The 20083-nt window shown below is 41.3% G+C and overlaps 1 protein-coding gene across 2 annotated transcripts in view; it reads right to left on the reverse strand.

Moving 5' to 3' along the window:
* kl (klotho) overlaps positions 1-17747 on the reverse strand; it is a 19300-nt gene extending 1553 nt beyond the window's left edge. Inside the window, exons 1-12 of one of the 2 annotated variants that reach the window (XM_088440869.1) lie at positions 16959-17747; positions 13281-13711; positions 10970-11049; positions 10741-10903; positions 8635-8740; positions 7213-7359; positions 6817-7052; positions 4333-4528; positions 4089-4267; positions 2397-2504; positions 536-641; positions 240-366 (exon numbers count right to left, since the gene is read on the reverse strand). In XM_088440869.1, the coding sequence (XP_088296995.1) occupies positions 240-366; positions 536-641; positions 2397-2504; positions 4089-4267; positions 4333-4528; positions 6817-7052; positions 7213-7359; positions 8635-8740; positions 10741-10903; positions 10970-11049; positions 13281-13711; positions 16959-17726 (2647 nt within the window). In that variant the 5' untranslated portion in view covers positions 17727-17747. The remainder of the gene's footprint in view (positions 1-239; positions 367-535; positions 642-2396; positions 2505-4088; positions 4268-4332; positions 4529-6816; positions 7053-7212; positions 7360-8634; positions 8741-10740; positions 10904-10969; positions 11050-13280; positions 13712-16958) is intronic. The other variant, XM_088440871.1, reaches the window with a different exon arrangement.
* Positions 17748-20083: the final 2336 nt, after the last annotated feature.

Genomic DNA, 20083 nt, shown 5'->3' on the forward strand with positions numbered 1-20083 from the left:
AGTGCATGTTGCACATCATGAATCACCACTAAAAAAACGATGTTTCGGTGAATTACAATCGAATCATGCCATAAACAAAATTTGTTGTCGATGATAAAATGGAGATAAACTAACGAGTCACATGCTAAGGTTGAGTGCAGCTGACCAGAGTTCAGTGACTTTGATGTTGCATGTTTATGTTTGCGCTGACGATCAGTGACCTCGGGCCAGTGTAATCATTAGACGGTCGGCGACATCACCTTTGAGTGCCTCGTTGATGTAGTTGTACACATAGAAAACCCTCAGGCTATCCTTGAAGCGGGCCGGGTCCTCCTGCACACCGTTGGCCATCACGTAGATTGGCACGTGCGGGTAGTGCTCCTTCACCTGAAATTTCATTTAACATGAACCCTGCCACAAGCTAGCAGTGGGGAAAAAATTGCGCTCAACGTTTGAGTTTGAAAAAAAAAAAAAAAAAGAATTTAATGAACTAATCATGTAAATGCCTAGCAGGCCCGATTAGAGATCTTTGTGGTTCTGTATGCATCATCCTCACCCAATTGAGCGCCTTCCTCAAGCCCCAGGGTACCACGGGCCGAGGCGACATGATCCACGTGGTGTCGATCATGTGCTGCACCTCCAGATCGGACGTGTACGTGTACCTGTAAAATGCACCGCAGGGTCATCACGCGGTGCGTGTCAGTATGCTGTAGCCACTGGGCCTTAATGATTATGGCAAATAATCTAACAGCAATTTTTTTCAAGGTCTTTCTCAGATGAATTTTTGGGCTGACTTTGAAAGGGTCATAACGTCATCAAATATAAAGTTTTACTTTCAACCCCTCAAAATGTTCAGCGGCATCAGCCGTATGCGTTGCATGAAATAAAATGCTTAAAAAGAATTAAAGCTTTCCTGCAACATTTAGTTCTTGGATCGAAGCCTTTTGTCAAAAACAAGTCCCACAATGCATATCAAGAACTTTGTATTATGGGAGTGAGGCTAAGCCACCCGATGAAGTCATTGAAAGGCATGTAAATGTCATAATTGTCAGCTAGCACCACCTGATGGTTTTGGGGTCTCAACACAAACATTTCTATTGCATTCTGTTTGCCACTTGCCGTTGAAAGGATACATGAAAAACTGGCAGGAAAGGAAATGCATGATAAAACATCGGTTTTCGATAAGTCCAAAGTTGATAATATTTCCAATTTTTAATGGCAGTAAATGAGACTAACCTGGGCTAAATCGGCATAGTGTACCTCTCAACCTCCTTTTTGGAAGCATTTAGAAGCGACGACAAGACGGCATGTTGAAAGTTGACATGGGTCGAAAATCTATGGAATATTTGAGCCTCCTAGTGTTTTTTGTATGCTTTTCCTTTGATATCACACATCAAAAACATCTAAAAGCCAGAGTTGGGTCAAAATTTTCACCAGGGGTTAAGTGAGATTGGTTCTTCATCTTTTTGTGCCCCGCAATCAGTTAGCAACTAGTTCAGGCTATACCCCACACTTACCTAACTAAAGTGGGATAGGCACCAGCACGCCCGAGACCCTTGTGAGGACAAGCAGTTATGATAATGCTTGGACGGATACTAGGGTAAAGTTGAGAGTGCCCCCCTACTGCCTTAAGCCAGCTGGGATCAGCACCGGCAAGCCTGCGACCCTTGTGAGGATACGTGGCTATAGAAAATGGATGGATGGATTGATTAAACAAATGTTTCATTTATGAATTAAATGTCATCAAATAATTAAGTTTCATTCATGAATTAAATGTTTTATTTAATTAATTCGACATTTAATTCATAAATGAAACATTTGTTTCATGAATGACACTTTTAATTAACTAATTATATATTTCATTATTTAATGACACTTTGATTTGATTATTGAATGGTACGTGTATTTATTGAATTTTGGTACTTTTGGCCCTCCATAAACACACAGCCAAGGATGGGTTTCTGAAGCACTCTGTGAATATCCTGGAGCGGCCCAGCCAAAGATCAGACTTGAATCCGATTTAACTTCTCCGACGAAGAATGGGTAGAACTACATAAAGGTAGCTTGCGGCATCATTTTCACTTGAGGCTGCAATTGCTGCCAAAGGTGCATCAACAAAGTATTAAGCATAGGCTGTGAATACTTTTCTAAATGTGCTTTCTTTTTGAAAAATTCCAAAAACACATTGTCATAATGTGTCGAGATTTTGGTAAGAGGTGAATTTAAAACAGTTTGGAATGAGGCTATAACATGAAACACTACTGAAAAAGTGAAGCGTTGTGAATGCTTTCCGGATGCCCTGGAAATCCAAGTCAAACGGACAATTAAGGCACTCATCCATCCTTTTCTCACATATTGCAAATGCAATTCATCATTCAGTCCTACTGGCCACATAGTGGAGTGCATATTTCACTTACGGGTCCTCCTTGGCTTGGGTTACTAGCTCAGTGCTGAAGTGGCTCATGGCAAAGAAGTCGTATGTGCCCTTCACGAGCTGCCGATCCTCCTTGTTGAACACCGGAAGTCTGCAGCACAATCAAGCAATGTGATCAATTTGTTGTCATCATGTTATCATCATCTGAGTGAAATTTCAGCTCCCTAGTGTCTTCTCCAGTCAACCAGGATTGGGAGTAACACATTACAAAAGTAATGCATTATTTTTTAATGTATGTAAGGCATTACATACAAAAAAATAATCATACGGTGGACCCCCGTGTGACAACGCCCCTGACTTACATTATTTTCATGTAGCGACATGGAATAATACTGAGATTTTCATCCCCTCTTTATGACATCTTCCTGGTTTTGCAACTGTCATGACCCTAGAGGCTTGGCTGTATTTGTGTTGTTTCGTCTCCATCTGCAGGCGTTTTTAGGTGATTACACTTATTTTCAGTTGCCGTCCATGCAACTGAAAAATTCTAAAATTTTGGTCTGCTATTTGTCGGCGGCTCCTCACAGAGATGGTGGTCTGCTATTAGTGTGCGTCACTTGTTTAAAAAAGGCGGAACGGTAAAGCTTTGTTCGATTGTGAGTGGTTACAAAACCATATGTATAGGGCATTTTACTGCTTAATTCAAAGAAAGGGTTAGCCATGGGTCCCAAGATTGCTAGTGATGTTAAAGAGAGAATTAAGAAGATGATTTATACGGAAACGATGAGAGCGATAACCCTTATTAGGAAATATGGGCATAACAAGCGGCACTCAAAGGTAAATAAATCAGTTCTATATTTTTTATTTATGATGTTTTCTGATTGTATACATGTATATTATATATACGTAGCACTTCCTATACTATTTTGGTACCAATTTTTAATATGTATGTACAATTTTCATGTTTTTACCTGGGGTTCTAAATGCATTAGCTATTTAACATAGGTTTGGATTGCCCGTCATAAGGCCAATTCGCCTTACAACCCCAACCGCGGAACGGATTAATGTCGTAACACAGGGGCCCACTGTATTTTACTTGGTAAAAATGACATTAATGTGCATTACAATGCATTTTTAAACTGAGAGTGTTTTTTTTCCCCCCCAAATTTGCAAAAAATACTGTGAGATTAGAGGAGAAATATCCACAGCAAATGGTTCGCTTCTTGTTGTTAGTTTCTACTACAGCAGAGATGAAGGCAGAAGCAGCAGACCACAGTTGGGATATGGACAATATGTACCCGAAAAAAGATTTTGTATCTTGTCAAGTCTTTAGAGCATGAATGTCAAACTTGTTTTAGCTTGGAATGCGAACAGATCTTTTTCCAGGTGTCCCAAGTTTAATACTGTCCAAAATAGTACAAGCATATCATCACTATTAATCATAAAACATTAACATTACTATTAATCATAAAACATTTTTCATTTATTGAAAAAAAATTCAGCTTATTGTTATACTTCACATTACAAAATCATCGTGCGAGGGTCTGTCATGAAGGGCTGAATTTTGAAGACATTTGCGCAAGCGCTGGGTGCTGCTGCAAACTAACATGGCTGACTTCCTGTGACTGAAACATTTTTGTGGTTCTACACATAAAAGACTTGTCTTCCGAACTGCCCCCCGCCAAACGAAACTACATTCTTTAAGATTGATTAGCATTGATTGTGTGTACAGTACTCGAGTGAGTTGAGTTGTCGCAGCCAGCTCCTCATTCCCAGAGGGTAATCTCCTCTACCAAAGATCGGCTCGGCGAACCATCCCACTCGGAAGTCCAGAACCCTCTTGGCTGGTTCCACGTCCTCGCGGCTGAACGAGAAGGCCGGTTCCACCCAGTCCATGTGCAGGGCCAGCGACACCTTTAAACAACACGCGTGTAAAAACCGGAAGGTTCCATGCCTACAGGTCGTGACGGGCCACTTACCTGACCGCACTGAGTGGGCCTGAAATCTCGGTCATAGGCTCGCCAGGCAAGCGCGTGGGCTCGCAGCATCTGATGAGCTTCCTGGTAGCTCACCATGTCGTCGTTGGGCTCGTTGAGCGTTATCCACATCTTCACATGCTCGCCCAGTTCGCGGAAGCACAGCCGCGCGTATTCAACAAACAGGTCTGGAGTCTCCCTGAATGTGAAACATCAACCTTTACTTCTTAACCGGTTGTGTTAATCTCATTTTAGCTCAGGGGCCACATGGAGGGAAGTCTATTCTCAAGTGGTCCAATTGTTGGATATCACTGTAAAATAATTAGTATATGTAGATTTGATCTATGTGCGCTGGCCTGCTCCCAATTTCCAGCGAATAGTGGCGGTCAACTGTAAATATAGTGTTGTTAAACACAGTGGTCCCCTGGTTTACGAGATTAATCAATTTTGCGGTTGGTATCGTAACATGAATTTGCCATATGGCGGGCAATCCAAACCTATGTTAATTCCCTAATGCATGTAAAACTCAAGGTAAAAACATCAAAATTGTATATACATAATAAAAAATGGTATCAAAATAGTATAGTAAGTGCTATGTATATATAATATACATATATCCTATTAAAAAACATAAATAAAAAATATAGGAAGGATTTATTTACCTTTATGTGACAAACTTGTTATGGCCATATTCCCTAGTGTGGGTAGCTTAGCCTAGGCCAGGCTAGCTTAGTTTTCTTTGTCTTTCTTGAATATCTCCAGCTTCGTTTCCATATAAATCATCTTCTTACTTCTCTAACTTCAATAGCAATCTTGGGACCCATGGCTCACCCATTCAAGTTTGAATTAAGCAGTAAAATGCATAAATAGTTGTTTTAAGTACTCAGACGCAATCCAGTCTGTAGCATGCCGCCATTTTGACAGTGACGCCGACCAACAGCAGACCAGTATCTTAGGGAGTCGTGACGCCGACCAATAGCAGATCAGCATCTGAGTGACGCGTTGCAACGCAAGCAGTTTGACGGGACCAGCAAATAAGAGCAATTACTGAAAAGTGCCTGAAGATAGAGACAAAACAACACAAATACAGCCAACCTCTAGGGTCATGACAGTTGTTTTTGTCATAAAGTGGGAAAAATACTGTAAAGAGGAGGCGAAAAAACGTTGCAGTCCACGTTGTAAGCTGAAAAAAACGTAAGGCAGGGATGTCATAGATGTCGTAGACCGAGGGGGGTCCACTGTGTTTGTGTATATATATGCAGTGGGCCCCCGGTTTACAAACTCCCTGATTTACGTATTTTTCATCTTACGAACTGAGGACCGCGGCGTTTTTTTGTCCCCCTCTTACGCACAAACCTTTCGTCTTACGAACAATCCAACATGCCGGTCAGTGTGTCCGCACTATTTTTTTCGCTTTGCTGCATCAACAAAAATAACTATTCTCGCATGTCACGGAAACGACGATATGCTATTGGTCGATTAAGGTCACAGTCACGGTCTCAGTCACGGAGATGCCGATATGCTATTGGTCGATTAAGGTCACAGTCACGGTCTCAGTCACGGAGATGCCGATATGCTATTGGCCGGCGTCACGTCAATCACAGAAATGCCGATATGCTATTGGCCGAACGCTTTCATCTAGCTTGATGGCACAGCTGGTCGGTGTGTTGTGAAGACTTTGCAAACTTTATCTGTTAGACATGGCTTTTAAAATTGCAAGTGGCGGTAAAGGAAGAAGTAAGAGGATGATGACAATAGAAACCAAGCAGGAGTGAGTATGGTGTATAGTATAGTGAGTATGGCCGTAACCGCTCGGCAATCTTCTAAGGGCAAGACTTTCCTTGCCAGGGTACGGACCTCGGTCGACAACAAAATGGAGAAGTTTATCCTATAATGGATTAAAGAGAAGGAAATCGCCAGTGATATGTTCTCGTTTAAGGAAAGTTCTCATTTAAGAAAAAAAAAAAAAAATTCTGCGGATTCGTCTCTGCTCCCCTCCGCCTCCACCCACCACCAGCTCAAGTCACGTTGCCCCAAAGGTAAATGTCATTTTTCCTTTGTATATTTATGTTATTTAATTTCACTGTACAGTAGATTATCTTACTAATTTTAAACATGTGTATAAAGTCATGATGTTTTTACCTAAGGTTTTTGCATGCGTTGCACGCATTCACTAATTAACATAGGTTTGAATTGCCCGTCATACGAGCAATTCGAGTTACGAGCATATATATATATATATATATATATATATATATATATATATATATATATATATATATATATATATATATATATATACATATATATATACATATATATATATATATATATATACATATATATATATATATATATATATATATATATATATATATATATATAGATATATAGAGATATATATAGATATATATAGATATAGATATAGATATATAGATAGATATGTAAAGATCTATTCAAGCCTATTGCTTACGGGAAATTGGATACCTTTTGAGCCACCTGCTGGCGCTGTTGAGAGGCAGCGGCAGACTGCTGCCTTGGCGCGTGTGGTGCCACAGGGTGACCACGGGCGTGACGTTGGCACGCAGCAACTGGCGACAGAAGCAACGGTAGTAACCCAGCAAAGTCGTGTTGGGCTGCGCCACGTCGCCCACCGGCACCAGTGCAGACCAATTGAGGGAGAAGTGGAAATGGCTCATGCCTACTGCCTGGATTTCATCCACCTGACACAGTAGTTAACATTAGATTAGTCCAAATGACGAGAGAAAAGGAATTAATGCTTGTCCAATTCGACATTCATTTTCAAATTTGAGAGCAACTTCTATTCAAATGTGTCTATTGTTTCACAAACAACAATCTCAGTATGTTGTGGTTGTGCGTCACCTGCTGTCTGATGCTAACATAGTCGGCGCAGTGCACTCTGCGGTGTGTAGGTGGCGCTACTAGTCCTTCCAGTGGCGTCAGCTCACCGTTGTCCGTGTTCCACACGTACACATTGGGGTCTGCAAACTGACTGGGAGAGCTTTCCACCTGATTCGCAAACACAACACAATCAAATGTATTATGCAATTATTGTACCCAATTTGGGTTAAATCAGAGGCCCAGTACCGGTTCGTGGATCAACTGGTATTGGGTCACATGGGCTGCACCTGGCATAATGATGTTTTGTAACAGATTTAGTTTATTCTTTAACAGTTCATTCATTTGTGCTTCGTTTGGCTTAATCTTTGTTTTTTGGCGCCACCTCTGGCCACTGTTAATATTACATTTTGTAGTGAGGAAGGACGGTATGGCTTCAGTTGAGAGCAGTCACTGTCAGTGACACACATGTCACTTTTGTCATGACTTATGTCACTTATGATACTACGCCCGAAATTAGTTTGTTGATCCTATAACTTATGGATAACATGCTAGCTATTGTTAGGTCTTATCGCCAGCATGTTATATAGTGCTGCCTTGTATGCATTTAGCTCGTTATCATTTTCCTTTGTGCCAGGTATTTCTTCCCTTTCGTGTATTTTAGCATATGCAAAGGTTTTGCATTGATAAGTACACCTTTGCATCTAATTGACGTTTTGTAATGCATTTGTAATTCAGTTATGATTGATTTAAACAATGTCATTTGTGTATATTTTTGCAAGATATACAGTATAATTTTTGCATATGAGATACCTAAGTAACGGAGCCATAGCGACGTTTGATATTAAACAAGGAGACACTGACATCCTTCAATCTGTAATTTGTTTTTATAACCAATTTCGTTTTGAAAACAAAGCTCCAGAATGCCAGCCTCTCGACTGGAAATATTCTCAGATTTGATTAGTCCTCTGTGAAAGCAGACTGATTAACATTGTGTTGAATCAAAATAAGGCATTTCCAAACAGCTGGAGAACCCTGGTGAACAAAGATGAATATTTTTACCAACTTTCTGACATGTTTCAGACCAAACTCATAAGCAAACCTTTCAAAAAATCCTGAAATGCACTATTTTTAAAAAAAAATATTCATTAACAAAAACCATATATGCCGTATATTTTAGTAATAAAATTACGAGGGGATAGGGATAGAGCCCTGTTGCACTTGTGAAAATCATGTAAAAATGTTGCAAAATAAGTGTGTTTTTAGTAAGAAATGAACAAAACAGACAAAAATCAGTACATTTGTTCACATATGACATAATTTGTAGTAGGAACGCCACAGTTCCATAAAATTATTTACAAGTAACAGTCTCTATTGACAAATATAACCTCCAATAAGTTAATGGTCAACATTGATTCGGGAAATGAGTTTGTAAATGTCATTGACCTGGATGGAGTTGGCGGAGACTCCCCAAGCAAAGTCACACGGAAACATCCCTTGAGCGGGACGGTTTTCCGGGAGCTCCGGAAAACCATTTCTCTGGATCACATGTCTATGGAAATGATTAAAATCAGTGATAACGACAACAACACAACAAATGTTATTCACAACACAAATGTAGCACAAACCAGAATACAGTAGTTAAAGCTATAGGTACAGTAGAATAATGCCTCTCTCAATGAAATAATAGAAGCCGTCCACGTCCATCTTTGTTCACACACAGGAATAGTCCTAAAACGGAGACGATCATGTACTGTTCAAAAAGGGCATTGGTAACAAAAAATGTTTGTTGTTTTCTTAAAAAAAAGTTGAAGAAGACAACTGCAAAGTTTGTATTTTTGTCAGAAACTTGCAAGCCACATACTGTAAAATGATGCGCCAGATTTGGCCTTGAGTTTTGGCTCATTGAGTTTGTCACCTGTGATGTAAAAGTTATCACGTCTCCAGATGAGTATATGAAAAGGTATTCCATTTGACTTGTTGATTAATAGTGGCCTTTTGGCATATACACACATTCAGACTTGTTGATTAATAGTGGCCTTTTGGCATATACTGTACACACATTCAAACTTGGTGAAACAAGGATGCAGTGCAACTTCGGCTATTTCTGTTCAAATATATTGCGTCGCGAAGAAAAGGAAAACAAGCACATTCACTACACTGGCGAGGCGTACACTGACCGCTGACAATGTGGGAAATCTGAAACACTTAATGTGCAACAAATATATATCTTACGGATGTGAACACAAGAAAATACGATAGTGTCAACTATTCAAAGATGAGATTTCTTCAGTTTGCTGTAGTTTTGACATTGCTGCCAAAGTGATGGTGCGTCTTATACACTCTAACATAGAAAATTCAAGAATTTGACCCCAAAATTAAGGGGTAGTCATCGCACGTCTACATTGGCTTATTAGTTGAGGTAAAAGAAGGACATGAAAAAATTCAAATTAAAGCAGTCAGGTAAGGCTGCAACTAACGATTATTGCAGAGTATTACTTTGATTAATAACCAAATCTTTTTTTTAAAAATGTGCTTTGATTTCCACTTTTCTTCTTTGTTATTGGATGACTGTAACAACAACAGAAAAAAAGACAAAAATACCATTTAAAAAACATGCAAACTTGAAAAAAAGTGTTCTCTGTTGCAACCCTTGCAATAGGGAAGACTTTTTCAAGGCCCTTTATATACAAAGTAACTGAAGGCGAGTAAAAAGGTAACTCATGAACCAGATGTGAATGTTTAATGAAATGTGATGCTGACTACCGGAAACAACGGCTTCCTCTTTGCAGACCTCAGCACATCTTGCTGTACGTCAGTGCTTCTCAATTTATTTTCGCCAAGCCCCCCCCCCCCAAAAAAAAAACATTTTTACCCAAAAATGCTTTGCATGGTTAAGGGGTACGTGGCTGAAAACATATTTCACAAGGGGTGCATCACTAAAAAAACGTTGAGAACCATTGTGCTAACATATAGCAAAGGGAAATACCTGGCACAAATGAAATGCTAACGAGCTAAACTTATATGAGGCAGCATTATATACAGTAACATGCTGAAGATAAGAATTAACATTAGCTATCATGGTATCCACAGTCATGAGTTATTGGAGCAACATTAAAAGTAATTATGGGCATATTGTCATAAATGACAACATTCTCACAAAGAAAGTACAACTTACAAACACTCGTGGGCCAGATTTCACAGAAAGACAAAACAACGTGTGCATCACCAACTGTGACGACTCTCAACTGAAGTCACACCATCCTTGCTCACTACAAAATGTAATATCGACAGCGGCCAGAGGCAGCGCCAAAAAACAAAGATCAAGTCAAATAAAGCACAAATCCATAACTGTTAAAGGATAACTAAGTCAGTTGCACGGACCGGTACTGGGCCTCGGAGCAGCATTTGGAGACGTCCGATGTGCAATTGCATCACACAGCACAAACGCAAAGCCCCCCCCCCCCCCCCCCCCCCCACACACACACACACACACACACACATACACACACACACACAGAAGGACTTCTCTACATCCACATGCACACTTACTTGTAGAAGATTGCCGAGGTCTTGGGCTCCCTCTTCATATCAGGCGTGTTGAAGTCGACATAGTAAAGCCCCCGCCTGATGCCGTACTCGCGGTGCCACTCGAAGCCGTCCATCAGAGACCAGGCCGTATAACCCACGACCTTCACGCCGTCAACGGCGATGGCTGCGCCCGACAACATCCACATTGGTCATCATCTACACGCAAGTGGTTCTGAGTGCCCTCACTCACATTTGAGCGCTTCTGCAATGAACCTCTTCAAGTAGTACATGTGTTTGGGGTCCTGAGTCTTTGTGCTGCCTGACACATACCTGCAAACATGGAACACGAGTGGAACATGTCACATGACATACAATACTTGTCCTCTTCATCGATTACCTTGAAATGACTCCATTACTTCACTATTACTTCAAATTTTACAGATTTGCCATCACTTTTTTCTCGTTCAACTTCTAAGTTTTCTCTATATTTACATTTAGAATACTTCATTTCACATTACTAATATATAATTAGATATATCTACTTCAACATACTCTGAGTTTGCTGCTATGAGATGACTCTCGCCAGTAAATGGTCTAGTACTCTGCTATTACTATGTTACTTCAACTGTGTTGCTTTTCACAGGGGCGGCATGGCTTGGTGGTAGAATGGTCGTCTTCCAGCTGAGAGGCTGAGGGTTCGATCCCCCGGCCATCATGACCATGTTGAAGACACTGACCCCTAATTGCTCCTGATGCTGTGTCATCAGTAGGTAAATGACGAGAAAGCATAAAAATTTAGAAAGCATAAAAACCCACCTGGTTTTGGCAAAAGAACGTTTCTTTTTTTGTGTGTGTGCTTGAGGATTTTCTGTAAAGCTAGAACGTAATGACCTTGACAGATATGTCTGCCCAACATCGAAAAGACCCTTAGGTTTGCTCTTTTCCTGTAGAGCAGGAGTGGGCAATTCCAGGCCTTGGGGCCCGGTGTAATGCATGTTTTCCCGTTTTGTCTCTCAAATACACCTGATTCAAATGATTAGGATTATTTTCAAGCTCCACCAGAGCTTGTTGATAAGCTAATGGTTTAAATCAGGTGTGTTAGGAAGAGAAAACTGCAAAACATGCAGGACACCGGCCCTCGAGGGCCGGAATTGCCCACCCCTGCTTTAGAGCATGGGTTCTCAAACTTTTTGGAGTCAGGAGCCCTTTTTTTCTGAGGACCCACATTGCAAATTGCAAAAAAAAAAAAAAAAATATTATATATATATATATATATATATATATATATATATATATATATATATATATATATATATATATATATATATATATATATATATATATATATATATATATATATATGTATGTACTGTATTTAAAATTTACACCACAAATTTACCCAAAATGTTATACACTCTCTTATTAAATTTATTTTATTAAATTTAAATTATTAAATTTATATATATATATATATATATATATATATATATATATATATATATATATATATATATATATATATATATATATATATATATATTCTTTTTGAGCACAGCCATTGATTCACATCTTTTCAGTACTATTTGATAGTTGTTCCATAAATTGACACCTCAAACAGATTTGCTTGCTGGTAGCTAGCAAAAATAAATAAATAAACAAAAACACACAGGTAAGCGGCACTGAACTATAAGCCGCAGGGCTCAAAACATGAGGAAAAAGTCGCTGCTTATAGTCCGTAAAAATACGGTATATTTTTTTAATAACGTTAACAACTTCCAACTTCAACCATGGTTGACCAATATAGCACCGCCTCCCTGCAGTGAGCATCCAATCACATCACGTTCAACGTGAGGCTTCTAGCTGGCGATCTTGTGACTCCATGGGCTATTTCAGCTGTCTATTAACTATATTGGCCCATACACATATCCCTTTGCGCTTGCACGGAAACCCTCAACTGTTGATGCGATTGCCCTGGCCCCTGGGCTTAGGTAAATTTCATACAGCCTGGCGACACAAGGTAGCTGAATTCTATGGCTAAAAACTCAAAACTAAAACTACAGCACTGGAGGCAACGTAACCAAATGGATATAATATGACACAAAAAGAACAGAATATGGAGAATAATTTTATATATAAAATATATATTTAGTTAAAATACATTTTAAATATACCTCCACAGTCTTCTTACCTATTAAGCTATTTAACCCTTGTTGAGTATTTTGATCATTTTTGTGTCATTTTCTTCCACATCATTCTGGCAGTATTTTGGCCAAGGGATGACACACTCCTGGTGGCAAAATAACTAAGTGATTACACAATGTTGAACTTTGATACGTTGTCAACATCTGGGTGAAAGTTTAGCTTCCAAATATCTTCATTCAATGCTTTTTCTTTGATGTGAAATCCCTTTGCTGTAAAAAACAAAATACTGTGCAAGGGTTAAATATGATTTGAAGGATTACTCAATTCTTCAGTACTCTGTTCCATGTGTTGCTCATATCCTTCACTATAACAGTAATATGAAAGTTTTACTCTCAAAGAAAAAATAAAGGGAGAGTCACCATCCGCTCTGCACCACGAAGATGTCGGGCCGGTCGTACTCTGCGCTGATCCAGTAGAGGAGCATGCGCAGGTCCAAGTCCTCCTGCTGACCGAACTTGAGGCTGTCGTTGATGAGCTGGAAGCTGAGTGTGGCGCCGTGAGACAGCGCAAAGAAGTCGGCGGAACCGCGGACGCGCCGGCGCTCGTGGTCGCTCAGCACCGGCAGCCGGGCGCCCAGGCGCGCCTTCATGCAGGCCGGATAGTCACCATCGCCGAACAGCGGCCCAGCGAACCAGCCCAGCACGTGCTCCAGCGAGCACTGGCACTCGCGCAGGCTTTCCACGCGTGTCCGGCTCGGGCGCACCCAATGGGACGCCAGCGCCATGGACACGCGGCCGCCTTGCCGCCGCCGGTAGTCGCGGTCGTACGTGTGCCACGCCGCCGCGTGAGCCTCCAACGCAAACGAGCAGACAACAATTTCAAGTGCATGGTTTCAAAACACAATATTTGCAGCACATTAGTTAGTACGCTGACAGATCGAGATTTCAAAGCAAAGTTAGTGTTTCAAAAAAGGGTTTTTAAGTCATTCTTTCTACTTTAAACTAAGCTTTCAAATCTAAGGAATCATTTCAAATCATGGTTTCAAAGATCAAATAAAATTCAAAATTCAAGTTTCAAAACGATGTTAGGGTTTCAAAGCAAATTTTTCAGTTAGAATTTCACAGCTGTGTTTTCTCTCCTGTTTGAATTGGCTTTGGTTTTTGTTTAACCTTTTCACTCCCATTGCGACAATACGTCCCTGCGTTTTTCAAAAAATTGGCAGTGGGTGTAGGAATGGTAGCAATAAGATGAAATGGCATCCCAGTGGTTCATGACACACCTATCTAGACATTATAGTGACATTTGGCAACTTTTTCATGAGGAACAAGCCAGTGTTGGGCCCACTGTCAACAAGGTAGCTTGCGTTGTCAGTTAACCATCTAGTACTGCGCAAATATATTGAGAATACAGTATGTGCTCTATACAGTATGTGTTACTAAAGATGACACTGATTAATATGTAGTATATGCCTTTGTTGATCATTTTCACTTTTCTCGCACATTTATATTATTATTATTATTATTATAAAATACAAATGGGACAAAGAATCCTGGGGCCTGTAACCTAATCTCTGGTAATGGGATTTTTTTTTTTAACTAATTTTCCAAGTACCCTAGACTTAAACTAACTAAACAAGTAGTATATGCCATAGGTTGTTTGTTTTTTGTTTGTTTGTTTTTTGTTTGTTTGTTTTTTCTTTTTAAATAATCAGTCGTGAAAACGACTTTAATTCTGGTTTGGTGTTGTTTTCGTGTCCTTTGTGTCAGTGACAAGTTTGGGTGATTGTGTCTACCCGTGCTCGTCAACCTGTTTCTTTGTGTCAACCAATCAACTCCCTGCACCACTTGTGTCCTGTCCAGGTGTTCATTGTTGTCTCGCCTGTTTGGCTGTTTGTTTACTTCTGTTCCTCTTCGTGTTTTGTTTATTCACTTTCATTGTCATCCATACAGCTTGTCAGAGTTTACTCAATTTTCTATAGCCGCTTATCCTTGGGCAGTAAGCAGGTACACTCTGAACTGGTTGCCAGCCAATCGAAGGGCACACAGAGACAAATATCCATTGACGAACCCAATCAAACCTAAGGACAATTTAGTATGTCCAAATACGCCTGTCATGCACGTTTCTGGAGCATGCCCCGAAAAAACCCATGAGGGCTCAGGGAGGACATTCAAACTCCACACAGGAATGCCAGAGCGAGTTGGATTTGAACTGAATTGAGAGATGGACGTGCTAACCACTGCGCCACTGAGCCGCCTGTACTGTTTTCCTTTGTGGAAAATCTCCCGGTTAAAAGGGGCCACAAGTTCTCAATGGTGTTTAGGTCAGGTGAGTAGGTAGGCCCCCTCATTGTTCTATCATCTTTAAGGCCTTTACTGGTGAGCCACACAGTGGAACATTAACGCCCTAACATGGGGAATTAATGTTTAAAATTTGTTTCAATCCTGTTTCAAATTAGGGTTCAAAGCGGTTTTAGGTGTTGAGTTTAGTTTGAAGTAGGGTTATGGTTTCAAGTAGGGTTTTAAATTTGGGTTTAAGTTGTAAAGTAGGGTCAGACTTTTGAAAGACATTCCTAATTTAGGGTTACAGTTTGAACGTAGGTAAGTGCATTCTGAGTTCCAATCAGGAAATTAAAACTGGATTAGTTTCAAGATTGTGTTTTCATGACTCTGGATTTTAAAAGATCCAGACTCTGGGTTAAGGTTTCAATACAAAGCTAGGTTTTTGTAAGTTTTTGTACTGGCATTTCAAGCATGAGCTAGGGTTTGAAGCTTGATTTAAGGTTTCAAATTGGGGTTTTGAGGTAGGGTATAGGATTTTGTGGTAGGGCTGGGGTTTTAGATTGGGGTTAGGGATTCAAAGAATGTTGTCAAAGTAGAAGTAGGGTGTAAAAGCAGGGATTTAAGTTAGGCTTGGTTTCTCAAATTAGGGTCAGGTTTTCCAAAATACGACTCACTATAATTTCCAAGTAGGGTTTCAAGCGTAGATCGGACTATATATGGGTTTAAGCCTGGGTTAAGGCTAAAAGAAACGGTTGGTGTTTCAAACAACAAATTCAATATTGAAACACAAAGGAAAAATATTTCCTAAGTGTTTCAAGATTGAGTTCAAGTTAGGGCTTCCACAAAAGTTCAGGTTTAGAATAAAAGGTTTAAACTGAGTGGGTGTTTCACAATTGAGTTATGATTGTAATGTTTAAAAGTTTCAAATTAGGGTTTGTCAAGACTGATATGAACAAGGGTTAACATTACAAATTAATTTTCCCAGCTTGGGTTTGAGCAGGGGATTTCAGTCCCGGTCCTCGATGGTCTGTGTCCTGATTTACCTGATTCAAAGGACCAGGGATCTTTATCCAATTTCTGCAGTCTTGTCTAATGATTTGAATTGTATGCACTGCAACCGGGAGACACATAAAACATCTAGGACATGGGCCTGCATAGATAGGTGTCAAATTTAAAGTCCTCCAGGGTTGGTATCTAGCATGTTTTCAGCAGTTCTCTCTCCAACACACCTGGTTCAAATGATTAGGTCATTTTCAAGCTCCCGCAGAGCTTGCTGATGGGAAAATCATTTGAATCAGGTGTGATGGAGAGAAAAACACAAAAAACATGCAAGATACAGGCCCTCGGGGACTGGAGTTTGACACCTATGGTCTAAAGCGGGAGTCACCAACTGTGGTTTTCAAGAGCAGCTATCAAACATGTTCTCAGTCCAACCGTCCTTCGTCACACCTAATTCAAAATATCAGCTCATTAGAAAGCTCTGCAGAAGCTTGATAATTATCCTGATCTTTTGAATCAGGTGCATCGGAGGATGTATACATGGAAAACATGCTGGATATTTGGTGACCCCCTGGTCTGACATCAAAGGTTATGGTTTCAGACAACAGTTCATTTCAAATCATGGATTCAGCAAAAAGTGCTCCTTCAAATACTGAATGAACCCAAGTCAAAAGTAAAGGGTTAGGTTTTCAGACAAGTTAGTTTCAAATCGTGGATGCAACTAAAAAGCGGGTCAACTCGAGATACTGAAAGAACCCAAGGTAAAAGTGGTTCTTACTAATCATGCTCATCAAACAGTTTTTGAGTGTGAAATCTGACCTTGAGGAGCACGTGTCCTACCCTGAAGGGCAGGTCAGGGTCGCCCTTGACACCCGGTGCCACCAGCCCGGTGCCGTAGCCGTGGCGGGCCACCACAAAGGGGTTGTCGATTGTGATCCACCAGCGCACATCGTCGCCGAACGCCCAGAAACAGAAGTCTGCGTAGTCGCGGAACACCTCCACCATGTCCGGGTTGCTCCAGCCGCCCAGCTGCCGCTGCAGCGCGTCGGGTAGGTCCCAGTGGTACAGGGTCACTATGGGTTTTACGCGGGCCTCCTTGAGCCGGGCCAGGAGGCCGCGGTAGTAGCGCACGCCCGCTGGGTTGAGGCTCCCGCGGGTCCCGTTGGGGAAGATGCGCGGCCACGACAGGGAGAAGCGGTAGTGGCTGACGCCCAGCTGGCGGATGGCGCGCACGTCGGCAGCCGCGTTGTGGTAGCTGTCGCTGCCCACGTCGCCGGTGGCCATGCGGTTGCCGCCGCGCGTGAACGTGTCCCAAACGGACGGACCTTTGCCGTCCTTGTTGAAGGCGCCCTCCACCTGGTAGGCGGCCGTGCCCGCCGCCCACATGAAGCCCGGCGGGAAGGTGCCGTGCAAGAAGGCCTTGTCGCCGGGGAAGGGCAGCTTGTTGAAGCGCGCCCAAGTCCGGAGGCCCGAGCCCGGCTTGGCCGAGGTCTGCGCCGGCCAGGCGGCCAGCCGGGCGGCGAGCCAGGCGACCAGCAGCGCCCAGCGGCGGGCGGCGACTCTTGGGGACGAGCGACGCGCCGCCATGCCTGACGCTTTGACGTTTGCGGCGGGAGGGGGAGGCCGGCTCCAGGGGCCCCGCTCGTTCGGTCAATCATTTGCAGAGCGGCTGACAGAGCTAAATGCGCGGAAGTGTCAGCAGAAGCTTTTTTGTATTCTTATTATTGAGTGACAGGTGGCGTCAAGTGAGCAAGTTTGCGTTGATGAAATTCAGTCCGTTCTCCTCAAAGCTGCGCGCGTGCGCAATTGCGCACTGCACTCATCGTCTTAAGGCACAAGGAAACGTCTACAGCTCGTTAAAATATAAATCAAACATTGTATGCATTAGTGTTTTGTATCTTCATATTCCACTCGAGTTTATTACCACGGTGACAAGTGCAGTACACTAGTTGTTATGTCTGTCGCACTTATTGCTCGGTATATTAAAAAAAAAAAAAAAAAACACTGGTGGAAAAGCTCAAATAAGTTGATAAGTGAAAAATGCCCTTGCCGTCCAACTTTTAAAACAGAGGTGAAGTTGTCTGGTTCAGTCCGGGGCTGGATAGCAGGCAATATCAGACATGCACATTCTGATTTGAAACAGCCAATTCGAATTTATTCTCAAACTTCGCACTTTATTCATCATTTTATTTTCAGAAGCCTCACTTTATTTATTCGGCACTTAGAAAAGTAAGAATTCAGCACTTGATCCAAATTCTGAGAATAATGACACACTTCGGTTTAAGTAAATTAACGAAAATTCTGATTCGATTCTCAGTGTTCCGAGATTAGTCAGAATCCTCAGAATAAATTCAGAATTCTCACTTAAGTGACACATCTGAGATGTCAATTGAGTAAATAAAACGAGAATTCTGACAGTAATATCTGAATAAAATAACATTTGGCTTTTTTATTATTATTTAGTTTTAATTAGCACACATTTCATGCAGTAAGCTTTAATAGAAGTGGGGGTGATATCGTATAAGTCTTAAATACCCGTGGTGGAAAGTAAGGGACGAGAGTTTAAAAAAAAAAAAGAAAAGAAAAGAAGTCGTACAGAGACTTCTTTTCATCTTTTTCACAACAGCTTCTCCTGCTCAAACCTCCCAGAAGGGGAAGGAAAAACTCAAAAACCCCAATTTGGGGAAAATCAGTAATCTTCAAAAGGGACCACAGATGGGAGGAGCCCACTTCCAGGCTCAACAGGTTGAAGTGGATCATACGTGTCCCAAATACAGATACAGATAAACATGTGCCATAGTAGGCAGGAAACATCCAGTGCAAAGATATCCTGACAGCGGGCTTGAACCTCCCCATACTCCGGCCAGATGGTTCATCCCATAAACATACAAAATAATGCTGCAGGTGATTGTGAAGAGAATCACATATTAGATTGTTATCAGTATGTGCTTATTTCTTGTCTAGAATAGTGTGCATTGCTATCCAATTATGCAGTCCTAGTTCATCTCATCCCAGTCCTTAAATAAAGCTGTTGACGCAGGAACGTGTGAGCTGGGACCTTGGCCCAGCTGTTGGTGGCGCCCGACTGGCTCTTTTTGTTATGTCTTGTAATGTGCAATGCTTTGCTGAATGAGTAAAAAGCAGGCAGGGATGCTTGAGCGACGAAAAACGCTATTGGCAATGCATGAGTACATACGCCAAGCTTTTCCCTTTGCCTAGGCTGAAAAAGTCAATCTTGGCTGGTCGGAGTTACTATTTTGCTGTTTAGCAGCAGGGCTCGTCTTAGTCTACTTTTAAAGATAACCCTGACAGTGATCGATTAGCGCAGGGCTGGATGAGGGCGTTCAAATCACCTTTCACCATCTAGCCCCCTCTCCTAGCCAGGAAAAGAGTGAAGGAAAAAGAAGACCAAAGCTGCAATAAGACGGACCCATTATTACCATGCAACATATATTTCAATCTTTTCTGATCCAAGGCACACAATTACTATTTAATTTGGAAATTCTTGAGGCACGCCACCAGGCCCGCGGTTGGGCTCGTAAGGCGAATTCACCGTATGGTGGGCAATCCAAACCTATGTTAAATAGCCAATGTGTTTAGAACTCCAGGTAAAACATCAAAATTGTACATACATATTAAAAGATGGTACCAACATAGTATAGTGAGTGCTACATATACAATCAGAAAATATCATAAATAAAAAATATAGAAATGATTTAGTTACCTTTGAGTGGCACTTGTTATGCCCATATTCCCTAGTAAGGGTAGAGTACTTCGTATTTTTTGATTATCTCCAGCTTCGTTTCCTTATAAATCATCTTCTTACTTCTCTCTTTAACACTAGCAATCTTGGGACCCATGGCTAACCCTTTCAAATTTCAATCAAGCAGTAAGATGCACTATAAAACGGTTTTGTAACCAATGTCTCTATTGGCGAAGAGTAT

Source organism: Hippichthys cyanospilos, chromosome 18, assembly GCF_059441005.1.
Source record: "Hippichthys cyanospilos isolate Australia breed blue-spotted pipefish chromosome 18, RoL_Hcya_1.0, whole genome shotgun sequence".
NCBI lineage: Eukaryota > Metazoa > Chordata > Actinopteri > Syngnathiformes > Syngnathidae > Hippichthys > Hippichthys cyanospilos.